The 20,867-nt window shown below is 31.9% G+C and overlaps 1 protein-coding gene across 1 annotated transcript in view; it reads right to left on the bottom strand.

The window, feature by feature from the left end:
- LOC131854624 (23 kDa integral membrane protein-like) overlaps positions 1-19,503 on the bottom strand; it is a 34,211-nt gene extending 14,708 nt beyond the window's left edge. Inside the window, exon 1 of the mRNA XM_059205750.1 lies at positions 19,300-19,503. Coding sequence (XP_059061733.1) covers positions 19,300-19,362 — 63 coding nt within the window. The 5' untranslated portion in view covers positions 19,363-19,503. The remainder of the gene's footprint in view (positions 1-19,299) is intronic.
- Positions 19,504-20,867: the final 1,364 nt, after the last annotated feature.

The raw sequence follows: 20,867 nt of genomic DNA, 5'->3' as shown, positions 1-20,867 counted from the left end.
ATTAATTGATCAAGTGGGCAAATTACTAAAACATAAAACTATAGTTGGTTATATATTTTTTGCCGTAAACTGACGTAATATGTAAATGACAATAATGTGTCGTAATAAATAAATGACATTAATTTGCACGCCATATCATAAACTGACAAATATGTGAAACATTAAAGAACTATTTACATATTCATATTAAATTTGTACTGCAAATAAATAATTATCAATGAAATGTACTGGAGTAAAATACTGTAATGAATTTTTTAAGGATTGCTTAAAATTGTTGTATAAACGCTATCTTTAGTATGACCCTACTATTTATGAACTCCCGACTTTCAACGCTGCTAAGTCTTGATAACGGATCGACTAGTCTCAGTCAAAATTTTAAATAAAATACCAAAAACTTGGTTTTATTTAAAAGGGACTTACCCTTTTAAATAAAACCAAGTTTTTCCCCTGCCCAACAACAAATCTGCTGGCTATCCAATAGTTTGTTCTGGTCATATTGTTTCTCTTTCATATTTGTTTTATTCGATTTCGAGAAAAAAAAGAAATCTGAATAATATATTTAACACTAAAGGTTTTACTTAGACTTTATATATAGACTGTATACTGAGTATACTCATAATGAGTTATTTTGCCATTATACTTATATAGGGCTCATAGGATAATAAAAAGGACTACGTAAACACTTCATAGTCCATAATACAAAAGACATCCGGATTCGGCAGACCGGAAAATAAATATTTTACTACTTCCACAGATAGCAGAATATTATCTACGTCAAAATAATGTTTATATGTGTTTTTAACCATAACAATAGTAATTCATTCGGTAATATGTATAAAAAATAATGACCTAAAGAGGACCTAGTAACATAAAGAGGAATCATTTGATGTTTTTGTAATAGAGAACTAATTACAAAATATAATCAGAGAATTAAAACAAAATCACCTATAGAAATCTATTATCAACGAATAATATTAGCTATTTCAACTAGTACACATATCGAATATAGAGTCGACCATTAACATTATTATTACATAGAGGCAATTTTTCATGTTGACTCATTCAGTAGAGCTCACTGTACCATGTGAAACAAATATACCTAAAGACCTTACAGTAAAAACAAATAAATATAACGAACTAACGATAAATGGCCATGTGGTTAAATCAGATGCGGACGAAGTGTTAGCGAGAGGTATAGCAGGAAATCTTTCTACAATCTTCTAAAACATTTCGCATCGTCCAAAACTGCAGTCGGTTCAGAATTAGATCGTGTATCTATAGCTGCACTAGCAGGCTCTTACCAGATTTATATGGACAGGAAGGGAAACATGAGCTGTGAAGATGAATATGAAAGTATGGCGGCAAATGGGACCATCGAACTAACACCCGTGTCACAGGACCCCGAAACTGCTCGGAAGTTTCTCCCACAGGATGGACCCGGCTCCCGCGTGGTGAATCTATGGAATGCTATTGTGTTGTATTTATTTACCAGAGGTGAACTGTAAAAAATCGTTAACGTGATTACCGCAGTGTCACCTATTACTATTGCCAAGTGGCTTAATTTGAAAATTGTACAACCCAAAGGTTGTAGCGTGCGATTAGACAGTGAAATTACAGGATAAAGAGGCATGACATCCTAAACGTGATATCCGGCACTACGGGTCCCTACAAAAACTTCAATAACATTATTGAAGTTAGCTGGTACGTAAGTCTCTTTTCTCCCTAGATATCCACAAGTCGAGTGGGCCTGACGGTATTCCTGCTATTGTGCTCAGGACGTGTGCACCTGCTACTCTACAGGTGTAGTCCCGAAACTTTGGAGGACGGCTTTGGTTCATCCGATCCCTAAGAAGGGAGAACGCTCAGATCCAGCTAACTATAGGCCCATAGCCATCACCTCCTTATTCTCAAAGATCATGGAGTCGATTGTCAACCGTCAACTCCTACGATACCTTAATGGCATTTTTTTACACCTTGGGTTACATAACCCAAGGTGTAAAAAAAATGCCATTAAACATCCACCCGAGCGAAACCGGGACGGGCCGCTGGTTAATGATATGAATATTCAGTGTGGATTACATAACAAATGATGTCTCGACAACATACCGACTGCCATTTTGACATCGCACCTACAGCATAGTCTTGTTTTATGAGTATAATCTCTTGAATATTTATTACTTTTTTATTTTTGTCTGTAATTATGTATGAGCGGTGTGTATTTGCATTAACAGAATGTTAAAAATAATTTAAGATTCTTTTTATTAATTCAACATCTGTATAGGTACGAAGTCTGGGTACAGAAGTACTCCAGTGTTGCCTATAGCTACGGTCAAACAGCATTCGTAATAGACTAAATTTGTATTTCGAGTAAAATTTTCAGCGTATGGAGAATACTTTTGCATTTGGATGGATTGGATGGAAATAACAAATTAAACTCTCAAAAGAAACTCAAATAAAAACTAAAATACTTATTAATATTAAGTAAATATGCCATATTTGCTTTTTCACTTTACAATACTAATGGTGACAGAAGAATCGACCGATTTTTTTACTTATAAGTGTTGTGGCAAATCCCCCACCTTATAAGAAATTTCAACCGTCTCCATATATAGGACATAAGCAGTACCCCGGATTTAGACTTATTATGTAACATCGGTGGTTGTCCTCATTTGTTACCATTCCTAAAGACTAAGGTGACATGCCTCCGTATCTAGTAATTTATCCCGTGCTATAAACCAAAACACAGTTCAGAAGTACAGAAGTAATTTTACTGTACCATCCACAAAAAGCTACCAATGGCTTTAACATACGGTTGTTTGCGAGAGATATGAAAAATAAGTCAAGGTCATCCACATACGAGATGTACGTGACCTTCTCGGTACCAGATAAATATGACGTATTCACATTTCTCTTTAATATTACAAATAAAAATGATGAGAATGTCGTACAACGTTCGTAGTATTAAAAAACAACGTTGTAGTTTATCCTTAGGTTTAAAAATCACATCTGACGGACACTAAACAACTTTGTGTGTCCATTTACATTTTCGATTGACTTTCCGGTGATAAGAAATGAACCCAAGAAATGGTGGTATGCTCGCCCTATGCCATTATAGATGCAAATAAACCTAATTAAATGTTGTCACCGGTGTAGCATTCATTACAACATCAACAGCTGATAATGACTCTGACTACCCACCCCATCTTGAATAATGATAGGGAAAGTGTACTTATTGGGATTTTTTATGTAATTTGAAAGCCTAACAAGTGACTACTTAATTGTAAGCGGTAACTTTCGCCAATATACATGAACAGAGAACAGAAGAACTAAAGTTTCAAACCTCCACAGCTTGCAATTTAATAGTTGTACGACCCTTCAATCGATACATAGGTTACAAAGTAAGTTGTGTAGTGGCAGAAAGAGGTACCCACGCAGTTGACTGTACAGAGTTAACATAGGAAAAAATATTTTTTGTTGTTTAACACGATTCTAGACTTTTTGTTGTTCTGAGCCATCTAATTACAAATACAGACCTTGATACAGATGACATACAAATCTCACTCACTCGCTAGTGTCTGCGAGCTAAGTGAATTGATCTAATTGGTTCAATGTGTCAATCAAAAACGATGACATCAGAACACTGGACTATTTATATCATTGTTAGCAACGTTTACTTCACACCTATTTTAATAATTATTCAAAGGCGTCTTCCTCATTTTTGCCAAGATAGCTTTGCAATTTGTGTTTCTATATTAAAGACTAGCTATGCCCACGGTTTTACCCACATGAAATTTATAGCTTATGTGTTATTCTGACGTATAAGCAATATAACTGTAAAGTTTAATCAAAATCCGTTCAATGGTTTTTGCGTGAAATAGTACCAAACATCCGTCCATCCTTCCTTCTCACAAATTTTTGCGTTTATTAATTAATAAGATATGGACGTTGATTCATCATCAGCCCGGTTCACTGCAATCCACTGCTGGACATAGGCCTTTCCCAGGGCACGTCACTGGGCACATTCTTCAGCTGTTCTCTTCCAGTTGTTACCCGCAGCAGTGTCCACGTTTCGACACCGTAAGACATCGATTACTACTTACTAAGATAAAGAATATCAAACCCATAACATACATTGATGACACTTGTTTAAAGCTTAAATAGCGCTACTATGTAGGCATTTGCATATTTGAAACAATAGAATTGAATGGACGGCATGTAGGTATAAGTATGTAAACCTCGCGTAAATTGGGGTGTGTAAGGGTGTGACAGTATGTCATAGTTTTTAATACACCCATTTCATAAAAAAATATTTACATATGTATACGTTTTTCTCATTATTTTAGTGCCTTTTCGCATGCTATTTATTATATCTCCTATAGGGTTGACTATGACAATTTTAGTACAAATTATTCTAGTAAGTGTTTCTAGAAGAAACTTTTTAGTTTAGAAGCTATGTAAGCTATTATTTTTTTCTACATTTCATTATAAGTTCATTCTAATCCGTTTAGTTAAGTTGATCTAGGGGAAGAAAAATCTAGAATTCAAATTCAATTTGAGGTAAACTTCTCAGCTTTATTTGAAGAACTTGGATTCCTCAGTTCCTACTATTTCAAGCTGCTTACCTTGTAAGTTATGTTTTGATTGTAGGGTGCAAAAACATATTAGCCAGTGAAATTTCAAGATAAGAGGCAGGACATCTTAGTCCTGTGAAAAGGTGACACATCGCGTGTGTCATTTGATAACATGATATACCGATTGCTGTTCAGGCGACGGTTACCTTTTACCATCAGGGGAGCCATCAGGCTGTTTACCATTTTTTTAAAGCACAGGAAATAAACGAGCTTGCGGCTCACCTGATGGTAAGTTTTTATCGCAGTCATTGTAAATACGTAAAAAAACGCCCGATCCCAACCCTCTAGAGGGACTGATCGATCGGGTGTCAAATTGTGTTGTCTGTAGACGTTACATAACATTCTATTGTTGAACATGCTTTCATTCCATCAATAAAGTATCAAATATGAAAGGTATCGACCGACATTATAATGTCCTGACCTGAATCACTGACCGGGTCAGGTTGGTGGCCAGTAAGTGCATGTTAATACCTCATTATATACTTTACCCTAATTGACAGAATACTTTGGAAAAATTACAATAAAACATTTCATTGTCACTAGCGTCATGAGTACTAATTATTTTTATACTACGTAGGTGGTAAACAAGCATACGGCCCATCTGATGGTAAACGGTTATTATCATTACACAATGTGGTCATTGGGTTTACCTTACAAGAAGATTTACTCCGTTATTATTACGGTGACCTGGCAGCTTGGAGAGTTTCATTAGGAGTATTCCCTCTCTTCTATCTTCATATCAACATCTGAATGGCAATCTTGGAATATTCCATGATATCATTGCCTAATGCCTGAGCACTATTTTTATATAATTATTGTTTGTTAATAATGGTTGACAATAAATGTTTTTCTTTCTTTCTTCCGATGGCCCACCTAATGGAAAATAGTGACCATTGCCTTTATCTTGCCTTATTGACTAAGTATAACAAATAATAGGACTTTAATTGGCATATCTCACCGATATTTAGCTTAATTTTCCTTTTTATGTATCTTTCCATCTCCTAATTTACTCGTAATTTTTTGGGAGAGTAATTCATATTCTTTTTTATGTTGTTATGTTTCACCATCGAAAACTGTAAAAGGTACATATTTGTAAACTTTCAAATTCCACGTATAAAGTGATCGTCAACAGTCATCCAATCAATCGTCTATTGACAATTCACACGAAACACCTTGTTTAGCTGCGTAATGTTTTGTTTGCGTGTCGTTATTTTTCTAGAAAGCACGGTAAGCCACGGTGAAGCAACATAAACAAACAGTATGTACCCACTAATCTGGTAATACCATTTGGTTTGCCATAATTCTGTTCGGTTTACCGAATGTAAGACCATGTCTTAGTCAGCATCAAAGTGTTATATACTTTACTCTAATAGACTACTATTGAGTAATAACAATATATGCATCATGACGAGGGCCCTCATTGAACACTGTAAATTAAATAAACACATGGCAAACTTAGGCCAAAAATATGCATTCTTTGCCGAGGTTAAGAGGAAACGGCATTACATATCCTACGTAGTTGCTCATTCATGCATAAACGCAGGTCTTTGTCTTATAGGTCGCAGTACTACAGGTCTAAAGGACCTAGCAATAGCCAAAACCCTTCAATAAAAAGAACTATTATGCGTGAATCCGTTTGCTAGCCAACGCCTTTCCCTGATCCAAACTACCTTCATGCCTTACATTATAAACACTGAGGGAAGGGGATTGTTTTTAATGTGGACTTTTAGCCCTATTACTAGTAATGTATCATACCAGTTGATATCGCGGTTCCCCCTGGAAACCATAGTGATAGATTCCTGGTGAATTTGCCACAATGGGCACAACACACTTGATCTGATTTCATGTTCATCTTCAACTGGTTCTCCGCCAGCGTATACCGCTAGCGCAGGTAAGTATACCATTCTATTATCATCCATTAAAAAATATCTAATATATATAACTCAAAGGTGACTGACGTAGTGATCTATCAACGCACAGCTCAAACCACTGGACGGATCTGGCTAAAATTTGTCATGCAGGTAGATGTTATGACGTAGGCATCCGCTAAGAAAGGATTTTGATTAATTCTATCCCCAAAGGGATAAAATAGGGGATGAAAGTTTATATGAAACTTTGTCAATTTTAAACCGATCGGGCTGAGATTTTGCCTGCATAAAGCTACTATGATGTAGGCATCCTCTAAGAATAAATTCCACCCCTAAGGACGGCGAGCGAGTGAAGCCGCGGGCAAAAGCTAGTATTATATATACTTATCAAATGCAGATGATACAAAATAATGTAGTATACATATGAATTACTATTTTACAAGAAATAATATGGGAGTTGAAAAAGCTTTCCTTTATCATTATAAGAATCTATTAGTACTAATATACGGAAGTGTCAATCAATAGAATTTACTGAGTAAAATTAATCGACATATTTCATGAATAATAAAACAATTCTTCAAAACCCATTTATGTGTATTATATTTGAATATATACAAAAACATATTTAAATATTTATATCAGTTGTCTAGTACCCATAACTCAAGGTCTGCTTAAATTGTGACTAGATGGCACTATGTGAATTGTCCAGTCATCATTTCTATTGGAGCTCTTTATCATCATAACAGAACTCCAAACAAAGTTTATTAGACATTTTGTTTGCCTGTGCGCTTGGGCATGCTAACCTCAGAAACAGTAAACAGTTTAACCCTGCCGGTACTGATTTCATTAATGTATAATGGTAAGTTTCACTTGAAAATTTTGTATTTACTTTTATTTCAAACGGTTTACAAGAAAAGATATAGCACATCTAACTTAGGAGCTTAAAATTTTATTTGTCCGAACCGATTCTTCAATTTTTTTCCATTAAAATTCCTTAACGGTTATGCCTCGTGATTGGAATTTGAAATGGTCGAATAACATTAAAGAACATTACCACTTCTTTTGGCCTGTTACGATCGAACTAAATTATGAAACGTGCCGACCACATGGCCGGCTACGTTGACAATTTAAGAAGTACTCACCATCTCTGTATGTTTAAATTAAATTAATGTAAATTCAACTTGGGTAGATTGCGTTACGCATGATGAGTCAGAAGGCGCTTGGGAGAATGAATAATCCATTTAGTACGCTCGTGTTGCTAGTGCTGTTACGAGTTACTATGTTACTGTGATTTTAATGATTAGGGTTGTCAAATTATCAATAAGGTATTTGAAATAGTATCCAAAGACAGAGAGCAATTTTTACTCATTGTTTACAATTTAATTAGAATGACTTTTAGGTAGGAAATCTATTTCAAAGTTTCCTGCAGTCGTTATTACATAAATTAATATTTAACTTCATGCTTACTTATAACCAATATAATAATGAAAAAAATTACAATCTTTATAGCTAATAAACATCTCAACAACGTAAGCTTTCAAGTAAAAAACAGCATCTTAGTATTCGTTTAGGAAATTTGACGCCACAGATAAACACGTCAAACTTATTTTATTTATTTATTTATATAACTTCAATACACAAAATACCAAGGTATGAAATGAAATGAAATGAAATGAAATGAAATGAAATGAAATTTATTTATTTGCGTATTATACAGTTAGATATTATAATATGTCCAGGTAATAATATTATTGGCAACTGTTTAATTGCCCCAATTTACGGGCATGCAAATTTTGGGTATATAAAATGGAATAATTTATAATATTATAATTTAAAATTAATGTCTTATGTACCATTCTAATTAAATAGTAATAAAAAAAAAAGTCAACAATCATCAGATAAATATTCTTTGATGTCATAAAAACACTTGTCCAGCAACCAGTAATATAATCGATTTTTTAATTTATTTAGGGGCATTTTTCTCAAGTCCGGTGGTAGTTTATTAAAGATTTTTTGTGCCATAAATGATACATTCCTTTGGTAAAGCGTCAAATTGCTCTTTGGTACCAATATTTTATTTCTTCTCTGTGATCTGAGACAGTCTTTTATCTGATCATGTGTGCTAAACAAGTTTGGATGTTGTTTCACAAACGTGCAGATATCAAGTATATACATACAAGGCAACGGAAGAATACCAAGTTTCTTAAATAGAGGTCTACATGATTCTCTGCATCCGACATTGCAAAGGGCTCTAATACATTTTTTTTGAGCTTTAAAAGCTCTATCTATGTCACATGAGTTGCCCCAGATTAGCAATCCATAACGCAATAAAAACGCGGTAAAAGTACATATGGCGGACTTAACGCCTTACGGCATTTTCTACCAGTCAACCACAGGTTGTGCAGAGAAACTGAAGGCGGTGCAAATGAAATCAATAATAAAAATAATGCCTATGTCATAACATATATACTTATAACACTTAAATTCCTTAATTCAAATAATTTCAAAAAAACATTGGTTTATTTTAATAAAGTCCACCAATAGTACATAGTTTTTCTCCTTTATCTTAAATGTTCAGTCGGAGATCATTTAAACGATTAGATTTTTGTTAAACGGGCATTGTGGCTGGAATGGGAACACAACAACTATTTATTAAAAATCTGTAATAAATCTATAATTCCAAAGAGGACTTACAAAGAAGTCAAAAGAGGACATAAATATATATAAAACAAGTATCAAAATAATACAAATATTTATAAACAGAATGGTGAACAATCTCGTTGCTGTAACGATTATGTATTAATATAGAATATAGTTAACCATCTTTATTTTAGTTAGTCAACATCTATTTACAGAGACCTATATGACATTAGACTGTAACTATTAACTTGTTAGTTTTTGTCACTTGCCATATTATCTAACAGTTGATTTTATCTTTAATGCATGAGCAATACCTTATTCGTACCAGATCGCCAGTTTTGGTATCTCCTTACAATGTAAATTATTAAATTATAATTCTTGAATAATGTATGTAGGTTACACATATGTCAGTTTAAAGTAACAGACATCTACAATGAAATTAAGAATATAAAAAAAGTCTTGATATAAACAGTTGGTGAAATCCGTTAATTTCAAACGCCTGATTCATATAAATTGTAGCCAGAAATCATTCTAACTTTCAAACCAAAAGAAACCCTAAACCAGTACAAAGATAACTTATATTAGAACACATTTTGTCTGCGGGGGTTAAAATATGATTACAGGTTTACTTTTTGGTCAGTTGTCTATTTTTTTAATTATATTTGTACTGGTCCGTAATCAGTAGACACACGTGTTTACTATTATTGGATGAGGTGATTTTTATCGTACATATCAAATTACATTAATATGTATAAATCTAGTTTCTGCCTCAGTATAATAGCAATAAAAGACAATTTTATATGTTTTTAATTTGTTATTAAATCTAAAACTAGCACAAAATCTAAATCTAAATAAATAATATTTAATATTGTTATTAACATATTTCTTCTAATTTAAATAGACATAAAAAAAATATGAATTGATTCTCATTTTATTTATATTTATAAAGTTTTGAGTTATTATTGTCAATAATAATTTTGAAACTGATTATGTGTTTTAGTTGCATATTTAAGAGAAAATCATCTATGTAATTAATAACAATACATTTTCAAGTAAATAAATAAATAAATAAACTGACCGCATCACAAAACTATCAGATGTCCATTATTATATTAGTATAATTTAGTGTAAAGTAACTAATTGCTTTCTTGCATTGCTTTCTTGATTCAATTATTTTAGAAATATGAAAGCGTAGCGGGTTTTGTATTAATTGCCGCATGCATTCTTATGTGAAATGTGAATACTATAAACATCAGATGGCAATTGTGAGTAGCTATGACGTGGTCTGGTGTTTTGAGTAGTCATGCTCACTAAAATGTCCAGACTTGTGGCGGCGTGGTGGGCCGGGTCATTGGGCTCCCTAAAATATGGTCGAGCGCAGTGATGGCTGGCTCATCCGTCATACTCGTGAACGGGTGCTGCTTGTAGGGACTGGTCTGCTCTAATCACTATGACTGATTTCCTCTTATTAATTGTTTAACCAGTTGGTTATTTATTCAATATTTTTTTCTTTTTGAGTATTTAATTGAATTAGTGCTAATCGGTGGTTTGTATTCACACACTTAAACTTAAATTGTAAGTAAGAATAAATTATTTAAAAGAGCAACACACAAGTTTCTTGCTTGTTCTTCTTGTGATGAGACAGCATTCCGAATGAGCGGTAGATTAAAAAAAAAAACGTTATGACTATTCAAAAGTGCTTCAATGTAAGTTTATTTGAATAAATGATTTTCTATTCTATTCTATTCTATTCTATTCTATTCTATTCTATTCTAATTTAAAAATAATTGTTTTAACAAATAACTATATTATATAACTCTTGGACAATTCAGATAACGCCATCCCTAGCTAAGCAAAGCTTATGTTATAGGTACTGGACTGCTGATAGATATACAATATTTGTGAATACATACCTAATATACATAGAAAACACTCTGACTAATATAAACAATCATACTTATGAATACAACAAATTACGTCGTCCGAGGATTCGATCTAATACAGAATGCTGAATCGCTTGGCCACAGAGGTTGTTTACAAATAAAGCTGTACCTAAATGTATAAAATCCATCAATTACGTGTAACTAACTACACACACACACTAACAGCCCTATGACGAATGTTTTGTAAACGTACTCGTATTAACAGTTTCTATAAAAAGTGACATAATTCAACCTTCACGCGATAAGTTGTTATGGCACTCGGCAGCACGGTGAGGCGAAGGCAGCCATTAAAATAGTTGACGTGGTGTCTTTGAAATGATGCGGACAAGGGTTACCACCAGTGCTATGGTATAAGGTGCTACCAAATTATCTGAATTTGCTTTAAAAGGGCATAGTATTGGATGTATATAGTATATATATACTGGCTAATTTTACCCATTACATATAATTCATATTATGAATGCGAAAGTAACTCTGTCCGACTCGCTTTCACGCCAAAACTACTGAACCGATTTAAATGATATTTGGTATACAGATAGTCTAGACCCTTAGAAAGGACATAGGCTACTTATGTGAAAAAGGATTAAAAGGAAAGATGAAAGGATCGTCATTTTAAAAGCTAGAAGATTGAAACTTATTTTTTAGACTGTCGATTAAATATGATATTTAAAATTTGTAAAAATTTTGCTCTTAAGGGGGTACAATAAAATAGAGGATTAAAGTTAAATTTAGAACGATGTAACTTATTCTTTGGTTTTTTCGGGTTAGATTATTAAATATTTTATTCTATCCTAGGTCACTTACACCACGCGGACGTTGTCGCGGGCATAGCTAGTATAGAATATAAAACGAAATATAATATTTTATTATTATTTTATATGTAATATATTTTTCAGACTTCTATTTTATATAACATAGAATAGAGATTTGAAGTGGAATTTACTATAATTGATGGTTTAATTTTGTTGTCGCACTTTTTTTTATATCACGTGTCATAGCACAAATAATAATAAATACCCATTGAAAAATAATAGAAAAATAAAGAAAAGATATACAATAAAAAATGCAAAAGTATTACATTTTTATTATTATAAAAATAAGTCTTTTCATTTTATTAAAATTGTGGCAACCCTACGTGCAAGTTTTGACCATAAACACTGCATAATCGATCAACCGGTAGTCGCCACAAAGACGCGCTTATAATATTTTGTGAAGGTTCTAAAAACTTTAAATGGCAATATTATCTATTCACTGTAATAATGAATTTAAGTCTTTTGACAAATATGTTAGATATCAAATTCTGTTACAATAGCATGACAAGCAAACTAACAATTTATAATATTATTTTGTTTATATCTAAGTATAATATATCTGTAGTTTAATCATTTATTTTAACTACCCGCGCCGGCTTCTTACATGTATCATGCGATATAGATTTACTAGCGGTGCCCTCGATTTCACCTGCGTTAAATTTCAATAAAAAATATAGCATAATAATATATAGAATAGCATAAGCTATATTACTGTAAAGTTTCATCAAAATCCGTTCAGTAGTTTTTGCGTGAAAGAGTAACAAACATACAAACTTACAAACTTTTGCGTTTATAATATTTTTAAGATTGTGCCCGCCCTTTTCCAAAGTTACACTACAGACACACAGACCCGTTAGAGGTTTGTATATTATGAATTTATTTAGGAAAAAAATACGTTTAAGTACATTAATAAAATATATTTGAAATTAGATGGTGCTTTGTAATTTGATCTAGTATAAGAAAAATACTAGAACAAATTATTATAATTAGATATACACCCACAAATATATATACATATACCTAAACGAACTAATGCCCATTCCACTCCATAACCCAGTTTCGTGTAAACCTCTTTATTGGTGTAATTAAGGACTATTTCGAGGTGTTCTTATTCTAACCTTATACATTTGCTACTGATCGAGTAATTGCGTGACTTCAGCTAAAACTGTGGACTATAAAAAAATAAAAGTTCACCGTCCACTAGCTCCAGTTAGAATATGGCTTACCATCTACTTATTCTAAGGTCATAGTACGTAGTATATTTTTTTTACAAGCAGACTCTCAAATCGATTGTGTTTTTTTGTATTCTAGGAAGCGAGTCGTCAAATTCTTTTTATTATTTTGTGTTCGCAGTTTTAAACGGATTTTGATGTCTTGATTTTTTTGGAGACGTTCCGATTTATTCCCGTATTGGTTTTAAAATTATTTATACACGATTGTATTGTTTCTTATGGAAGAAACAAAAATGTAATTAATTGTAAAAATATGTAACTTATTTTGGTCTCGAATATACCAATAAATACTGTAAATATGACATGATTTTTTTAATTGTAATCATCAACAATCATCTGTGAATAACATGCCCTATACCCAAGGTCGGACTAAGGCCTAGAGCCTGTAATTTTTAAAACTACCAAACGGGAAGTATGTGTCATGACTGAAAAATAAACCCGTAATTACAATGTTGGTTAGAGTACGTAATGTTTGGAGAGAGAGAAAATTATAGGCTCCTCTCTAGGAGGAAAGTGCAAGTACAAACTTATTATAGATATCTGTAATAGATACATGAACAAAGATATTTTACTTATTGTTCTTTAACTGAACCTTAGCAGATTACTATAGCTTGGAATTACGTACTACATCATGTAGGTACTGGCTAAAGATTTAGTATTTAAAATTTACATATGAGTCCGAATAACTCAATATGTATTATGGATTTTTATGACTATTTTTATTACTTTCACATACAACTTTTTGCTTCCACGATTATAAAATTCGAGTAAACTATTTTTAGTCAACGAAATAATAAAATGTTTAAAACGGAAATACTGTTAGGCATTATATAGTGTTTACGAATAAATGCTAACTTATTATAGTGGAAATACATACATGTGTATGTGTACATACATTATACTGCACATATATATTCTCAAGGCTAGGTCAAACGGTATGCAATTAAACAAGTGAAATACTAAAGTAAAATTTTAAATTATGTTCCGTATGCTGAGTTAACAGTTCCGTAATAAAAAGGTTAGGGGATAACGAAATATAAATCCCGCAATATTTAATTCTTACTCAATATTTAATTTATACGTCTGTACGTATGTCATTGAGGTTTTTACGAGAATAACAATAGATTATAGTGCATCTCAATTCAATTCAAATGAATCAATTATTTATTGTTTGTTAATTTAATCTTTTTGTATATAAAATTATAAAAGATTGATTCCACAAACATTTCATTGAAACAAAAAAAACATAATTGTAATCCAACGCTGCACATCGAGGCAATGTGAAAGATACTCTTTGAATAGCTTGCCTTCTGGGCAATGTAGCTATCACCTCTTAGGTCACTAGTAGGTAACCTGGAAGAGCTGCGCTGAAATATATGTACGTCAAAATATTTTAGCTTCTGGACTCTGTGGGTGGTACGGCAAAAGGTAAAATCTTTATTTATATGCCCACCCAATTCGACACTACATATACACACTCTTTGTGTCAAGGCAGAAATATCGGGAAATTAATAAAAATAAAAAAAAAACAGTATGATCCCGTAATTTCTTGTTTTACGTGTAATTGGCCAAAGACAATATTCGTGAGTCGAAACAAATTCCTTAATCTATACATGTAAATAAAATTGGAGTGTCTGTTTGTAATATTGAAATAATCGTTTTTTACCACATACATATGAGTGTAAATACGGTACATACATCAAAATAACATTTTTTTTTCAATTTTTGTCTGTCTGTCTGTCTGTTTGTTCCGCTTGTGCTAATCTCTGAAATGGCTGGACCTACTTTGACGGGACCTGTATTGGCAGGTAGCTGATGTAATAAGAAGTTGAATGATGGCTACTTTCATTTTAGAAAAAGTCTGTAATTATTTTTTTGTTAAATTCCACGCGGATGAAGTCGCGGGTATAGCTTTGTGGCGACTCGTTTTTTTTTATGAATCTGCATATATTAATACGTGATGCAAAAACTTTGTACCCTATTTTGCGAAAATTGTGCTGACGGAGAAGTACGAAATTTCGCACACTTATTGTTTATGTAGAGAAAGAGTACAGAATACTATTTTTTTTTAAATTATAATAATAATAATAATCTCAGGACAATTTACACAGCGCCATCTAGACCCAAGTTAAGCTAGCTAAAGCTTGTGTTATGGGTACTAGATAATTGATTCATATACATATTTTTTTATGTAAATACATACATATTATACATAGAGAACACCCACACCGATACAAACAATCATGCTCATGAATACAAATGTTTGTGCCGTGCGAGGAATCGAACCTGCGACCATCGGTCGTAAAGCTGTGTGCTAAACTGCTAGATCACCGAGGTTGTTAATTATGCATAAAAAATACATTACACTACCATGTAGGGAACATATACACGTAAAGTCTTTAGCGATAGAGCCTTAATTAAACAAACCAAACTATTATAAAAGCCAAAATTATAATTTAAATTGATTATGGTCGCATTAGACAACTGGACGGCTACTAGTTCTTACAAAATATTATAGTAATAAATAAATACTTAAAAAAAACTGAATATTACCTGCCTACTGAGGCAGGCTACTTATCAGGATGCTATCTGATGTCTATCTGTATTAATTAACTGGTTTTGAATAATTTACTTAAATTATGATATAATTATGATTAGTTGCAGTATCTCTGATTATTAATTCTCACGATTCCGGTAACAACTTACATTTAACTTAATGATTTATTTTATGGTGTACATATGATTTTATGGTGAGTCACGGATTGCATCAACTTCTAATAAGCGGTAATATAGAGTCATGTGTTACTTCATCTTTAATATATTCCATCTAATTCCAGATAAATAATTAATGGTTAAGTATACTTAGTTTAAAGAAACGAAAGTTACCATTAAAATAACCTTTTCAAATTCTCTTTAGATTTTAAATCAAGAATGCCCTTAAATTGATTTTACGGCCCCGGTGGTCTAGCGATACGATTCGACACCGCATTAATTCCGATAGTTGCGATTTCGATTCTTCGCACGATGCAAACATTTGTATTCGTAAGTAGTTAGTTAGTAGTATATTATTGTTTCTATCTATGTGGGTGTTTTCTATGTATATGTATTTACTAGCTGTGCCCCAGGTTTCACATGCATGAAATTTATAGCCTATGTGTCATTCTGATGTATAAGTTATATTATACATCAGAATTATATTGATGATAAAAAAAATACAACAAGCAGAAGCAAGAAGAAGAAAGTTTCACTACCTGCGCTAGAAATTATTCTGTTCTTTTGTGCGCTCATTGTAGGTATATTTAGAAAATGGACTAATATATGTAATAGATATAAATTAATTACTCAATAGAGTTATTTATATTATTTTGTTTAATTCCGTTTCCGCGCCGAATATTTGTGATCGCACACATGCTGATTGTAGAGGAATTAAACAAAATAATATAAATCCATTCGATACTGAAATGATTTTCCGCAAAAAATCGAATGATAAAATATTCATAAATTATTATAAATCACTTTGCTTAAATTGATTTTATGTTCAGATATAGTTAGTTTGTCGGATAATAAGTCAATTCATATTATTTTTATGTACTATTTGTTTTTTGTGCCATTATTGGTTCTAAAGGCTCCGCTGAAATCAGCGCTGTAGTTTTGGCTGCAGCAATGTGCTGAGCGGACTCGTTTTTACCAAATATTTTAATAGTAGCTAAATATTTTTTTGTTTTTATTATGTTGTTGTACATATGTGTACATGTATGCATATATGCTGCCAATTTAATTCAATCTATAGCTATTTATAAAACATGTTAATTTAAATGTGTGGAGCGCTGGGGTCGGTACAGCCAACGATGGTGGTAATTAAAGGCGCAATATGCAAAACTAACAGTATAAATATATGTCGTAACAAAACTATGTACGAAAGCAAGAGGCAAGAGCAATAATAGAATAATAACAAAACTATAGCAACCAAATATTAATATAAAAATATAAATATTTAAAAATAAGGAATTGTCGTGCCAGCCAGCGGCCCGAATACTGTACAATATTATTATTGCTAAGACAATACTTACTCACTTGTAAGGTATGCTTTAGGTATGAACAAAGTAGGTATACTTGTAATCCAAGTTAGCAATACAGGAAAAACTACGTCACTCCATAAACGTGGTTTATTACGAGTATTACGGATGTATGTTAGGGAAATAGCGACCAAAAGTGTACGAAATAAGTCCTGTAGCTACCGTATTAATTATTTGCGGAATTAAATAATGCAAATTATTAAATTAAATAAAAAATCCTGTGCAATGTTGTCCGATAGATTTCTGTGCAAGACGATGTTATGTGTAAATTTTAATTTTATTTTTTATAATTAATTTTCTTTATAAATTCTATGTAGTAATAAGTGTTAAGTTGTGTAATATGAATAAGAGTCAATCGGGATTTTCATTAGTCGACGGTATGTATAATCTATAATTATATTTATACTACACATGCTATTATTTAATTAAGTATAGATATTATAATAAAATTTCGATATTATATTTAATTTTTAAATTAATTTCTTTTAATAATTATTAATACGCAGCTGGATTTAGTATATTTTTTTGCCTTTATATTGATAAAGTTATTAAAAATAAAATATGTTTTAATGGACATCAAGTACGGGTCACCTCTGATACTTGTGTATTCTAAATTATTATATTTGTATCATTGCTACGAAATGCAACAAACTGGAAACTATTACAAATAGACGCAAAGTAATTATAGACTTGCTTAGCAATTAAAAAAAATGCCTTAGTTAAAATGTTCAAAAGTCTTAATGAATTCGGGGTGTTATATACAACTTCATTTGCTCAAACCTACATCTTCTAATTTATGCATTTCCAGATTATTTTAAATAAAATATAGACTATGTCTATATTCGTAATACAATGTATAAAAACAATGTATTCATGTTGCTCAGCCGTTTAGTCGTAGCAAACAGACAAACATATTTTGTCATTTATAATATCAGTGTGGATTCTAAATTTTAGAATGAGCTTCTTTGTTTTCTTTTCATCGTCTTAGCATATCAAACATAATCAATTTTTATGAAAAATATACGCATAATGTTTGCGCAGTGGACTGCAGTAAGCTGACGATGATGATCATGATAATGAATGTTTGTGATAGAAAAGTTCCATAACACGAGGAAAGAATCGCAGTTAAAGCTGTACTAGCTTTAACCGCGGTAAAAAAGTATTCCTAGTATTAAATTCCCCATTACGCTGTCATTACAATACGCAACACGTGCGTGAACGCTTGTATGTCTTGGAGAATAACGTCACGTATTTTGGATACCATGTACTTTATTTCCTAGAATTGTTAAATATAGATAGAGCTTATGTATCTCATAGACAATAGAACAATCTATTGTCTATCTATGAATTCATTACATAGTGCCGTATATATTTTTATCATTTCCAATAAACTATACAACTGTTTTTATTCGTATATAAAATAAACTAAATAATAAAGTAATAAATAAATAAACCATACATCTGTTTGTCACTTTTGTACCCTTAAACTACTTATAATCATTTCTCAAGTAAGAGATAAAAAAGGACTAGTCGAATTGCTAATACTCAGCAGACGAATTAGTAGGCATCAACTAGTATTGTTGAAAATATTAAAATATACTACATTAATTATAACAAATATTATAAATATGTGCATATCATCCAATTTCAGAATTTCCCCATGTCCTCTCTGTCACATTTAAAAAGAAATTTAAGACTTGATTTCATCTCTATAAAACCATTTCAAATGAAACTACACAAGATATTACTATTATTAAGATATAATATAGATATATAGGAAATGGATATCGCGTATTAAAATATCAATTATATAAATGGCCTACATTTATATAATTGATATTTTAATACGCGATAATTGATATAAAAATACTTGATTTGGGTAATATTATGTTATCTGTGATTTGGGTAACTTATGGACGACAGAACATGTATGATATATTTCTTTATTAACAAAAACAAAAAAAAAACATTAACTCATATTAAAAAAAATAAAAATTCACTTTTGACACCTACATATTGCATGTATAAACAGATTGATGTAACTTATTGGGTATTGTAAACATTGAAATAAAATTATATTATAATATTAATACTCACCAAAAACAATCCGTTGAAAACAACCAATAGATATTTTATGCATTTCATTCCGCAGCCCTCCATTTTTGTAAATTTTCAAATACACCACAGATTAGCTAAACTTTGTTTTTGAAATCGAACGCCGCGAGCTAAGGTACTCAATTCGAAATTCGAAAATACGTTCCGTTCATACGTTCGCGCGGCGACGCGGCGCGTAATGTTGTGACCGTCGTCGACGTTGGGCGAATGCGGTAAGCATCAGTCTAGTCCTGTATTTAGTACTAGACTGCTTTGATGGTGTGAAGTTGCGTGCTGGGGTCGTAGTCACGCATGAACACCACCCCAAATCGCGTGGACCCCCAAATTTGATGTCATAAAAGCCTGATAGAGATCATAATTAATTGGTTATGCTGACTGGCGATCGGTTATTGGTCTTCATTAGGTACCAACAGAGACCATTAACCGACCGGTAATGCGGCTGTAATGTAATAAATTTATAATTTAAAGAGAGAAGACATTTTAATATGAGAACATCTATATTCATATTTATTGCCTTTATTTATTTTGACATAATTCATAATTTAAGTAGATGGTATCGAATTCGATCCCCATACAATATAAACTTTAAAATTATATTTGTTGATATTGTTCAGGGTTCTTAAGTTTACCGTTTACCATCAGATGCGCCGTAAGTTTGATTGTCACCATATTATAGAAAAAGTATGCACGGAGCAGACATGTGGTTAAACCTTATTTTACTGTTAATTATTTACATTAAAGTTAATAACATAATATAGTTTGAATATATGGCAATGAAATAGATCGATTCCATTCATTCAAATTGATCGTCCTCGTGATAGACAATCTTAATGGTCATCTATATATATATATGTCCAGCATCATAGACAAAAATTTTATAACCCATTACAAGTACATGAAAAAGAAAACCAAAATTAAATCTAAGGAAGTAAAGAAACAAAGGCCTTCAACAGAATCGTAAAAATTAAATGTTTGATAAAATAACTATAATACTTCATTTTTGGTTAAATGTTTGCACACATAGACAAAACGTTTAAAATGAAAATGCATACATTATCTTGCAGATATTGCCACCCAAAAAAATTGCTTACTCGTACTTTCTTATAAATGTTACCAACCTATACTCATAATGCTCGCATCACGACTATAGGTTGGTATAAGATTATTGAATGTGCATGTTATTGAAATGATTGTTTCCAAGAACGAACAATGCGTTCTATTTTTAAACGACTTTAAAAAAGTAGGAGGTTCTATATTCGAACGCTATGTACTTGTTCATTGAAGTCTTCGTCAATTATAGACTGTTTTTTAAGCATGATATATTCACGGAGTATTCTCATTGATTCATCCCAGTGTAATTGATATAAATATTTGAATATTATGACAGGTATTCTATGTTGGAGCTTTCTAGTTAAATTGTTTAAGCATTTGCGTCCGAGAATTATTAATATAGTTGTAACAAATGATTTGATTTTTAAATAAACAACATTATGCAATCATTCGAAATTACTACTTATTTGCCTAAAGATAAAAATTTTAATGAGTTATTC

Source organism: Achroia grisella, unplaced genomic scaffold, assembly GCF_030625045.1.
Source record: "Achroia grisella isolate CSIRO2021 unplaced genomic scaffold, CSIRO_AGI_Agris_v1 utg1241, whole genome shotgun sequence".
Taxonomy (NCBI): domain Eukaryota; kingdom Metazoa; phylum Arthropoda; class Insecta; order Lepidoptera; family Pyralidae; genus Achroia; species Achroia grisella.
Note: the sequence above shows the minus strand (reverse complement) of the source record. Positions and strands in the feature narration are given on the sequence as shown.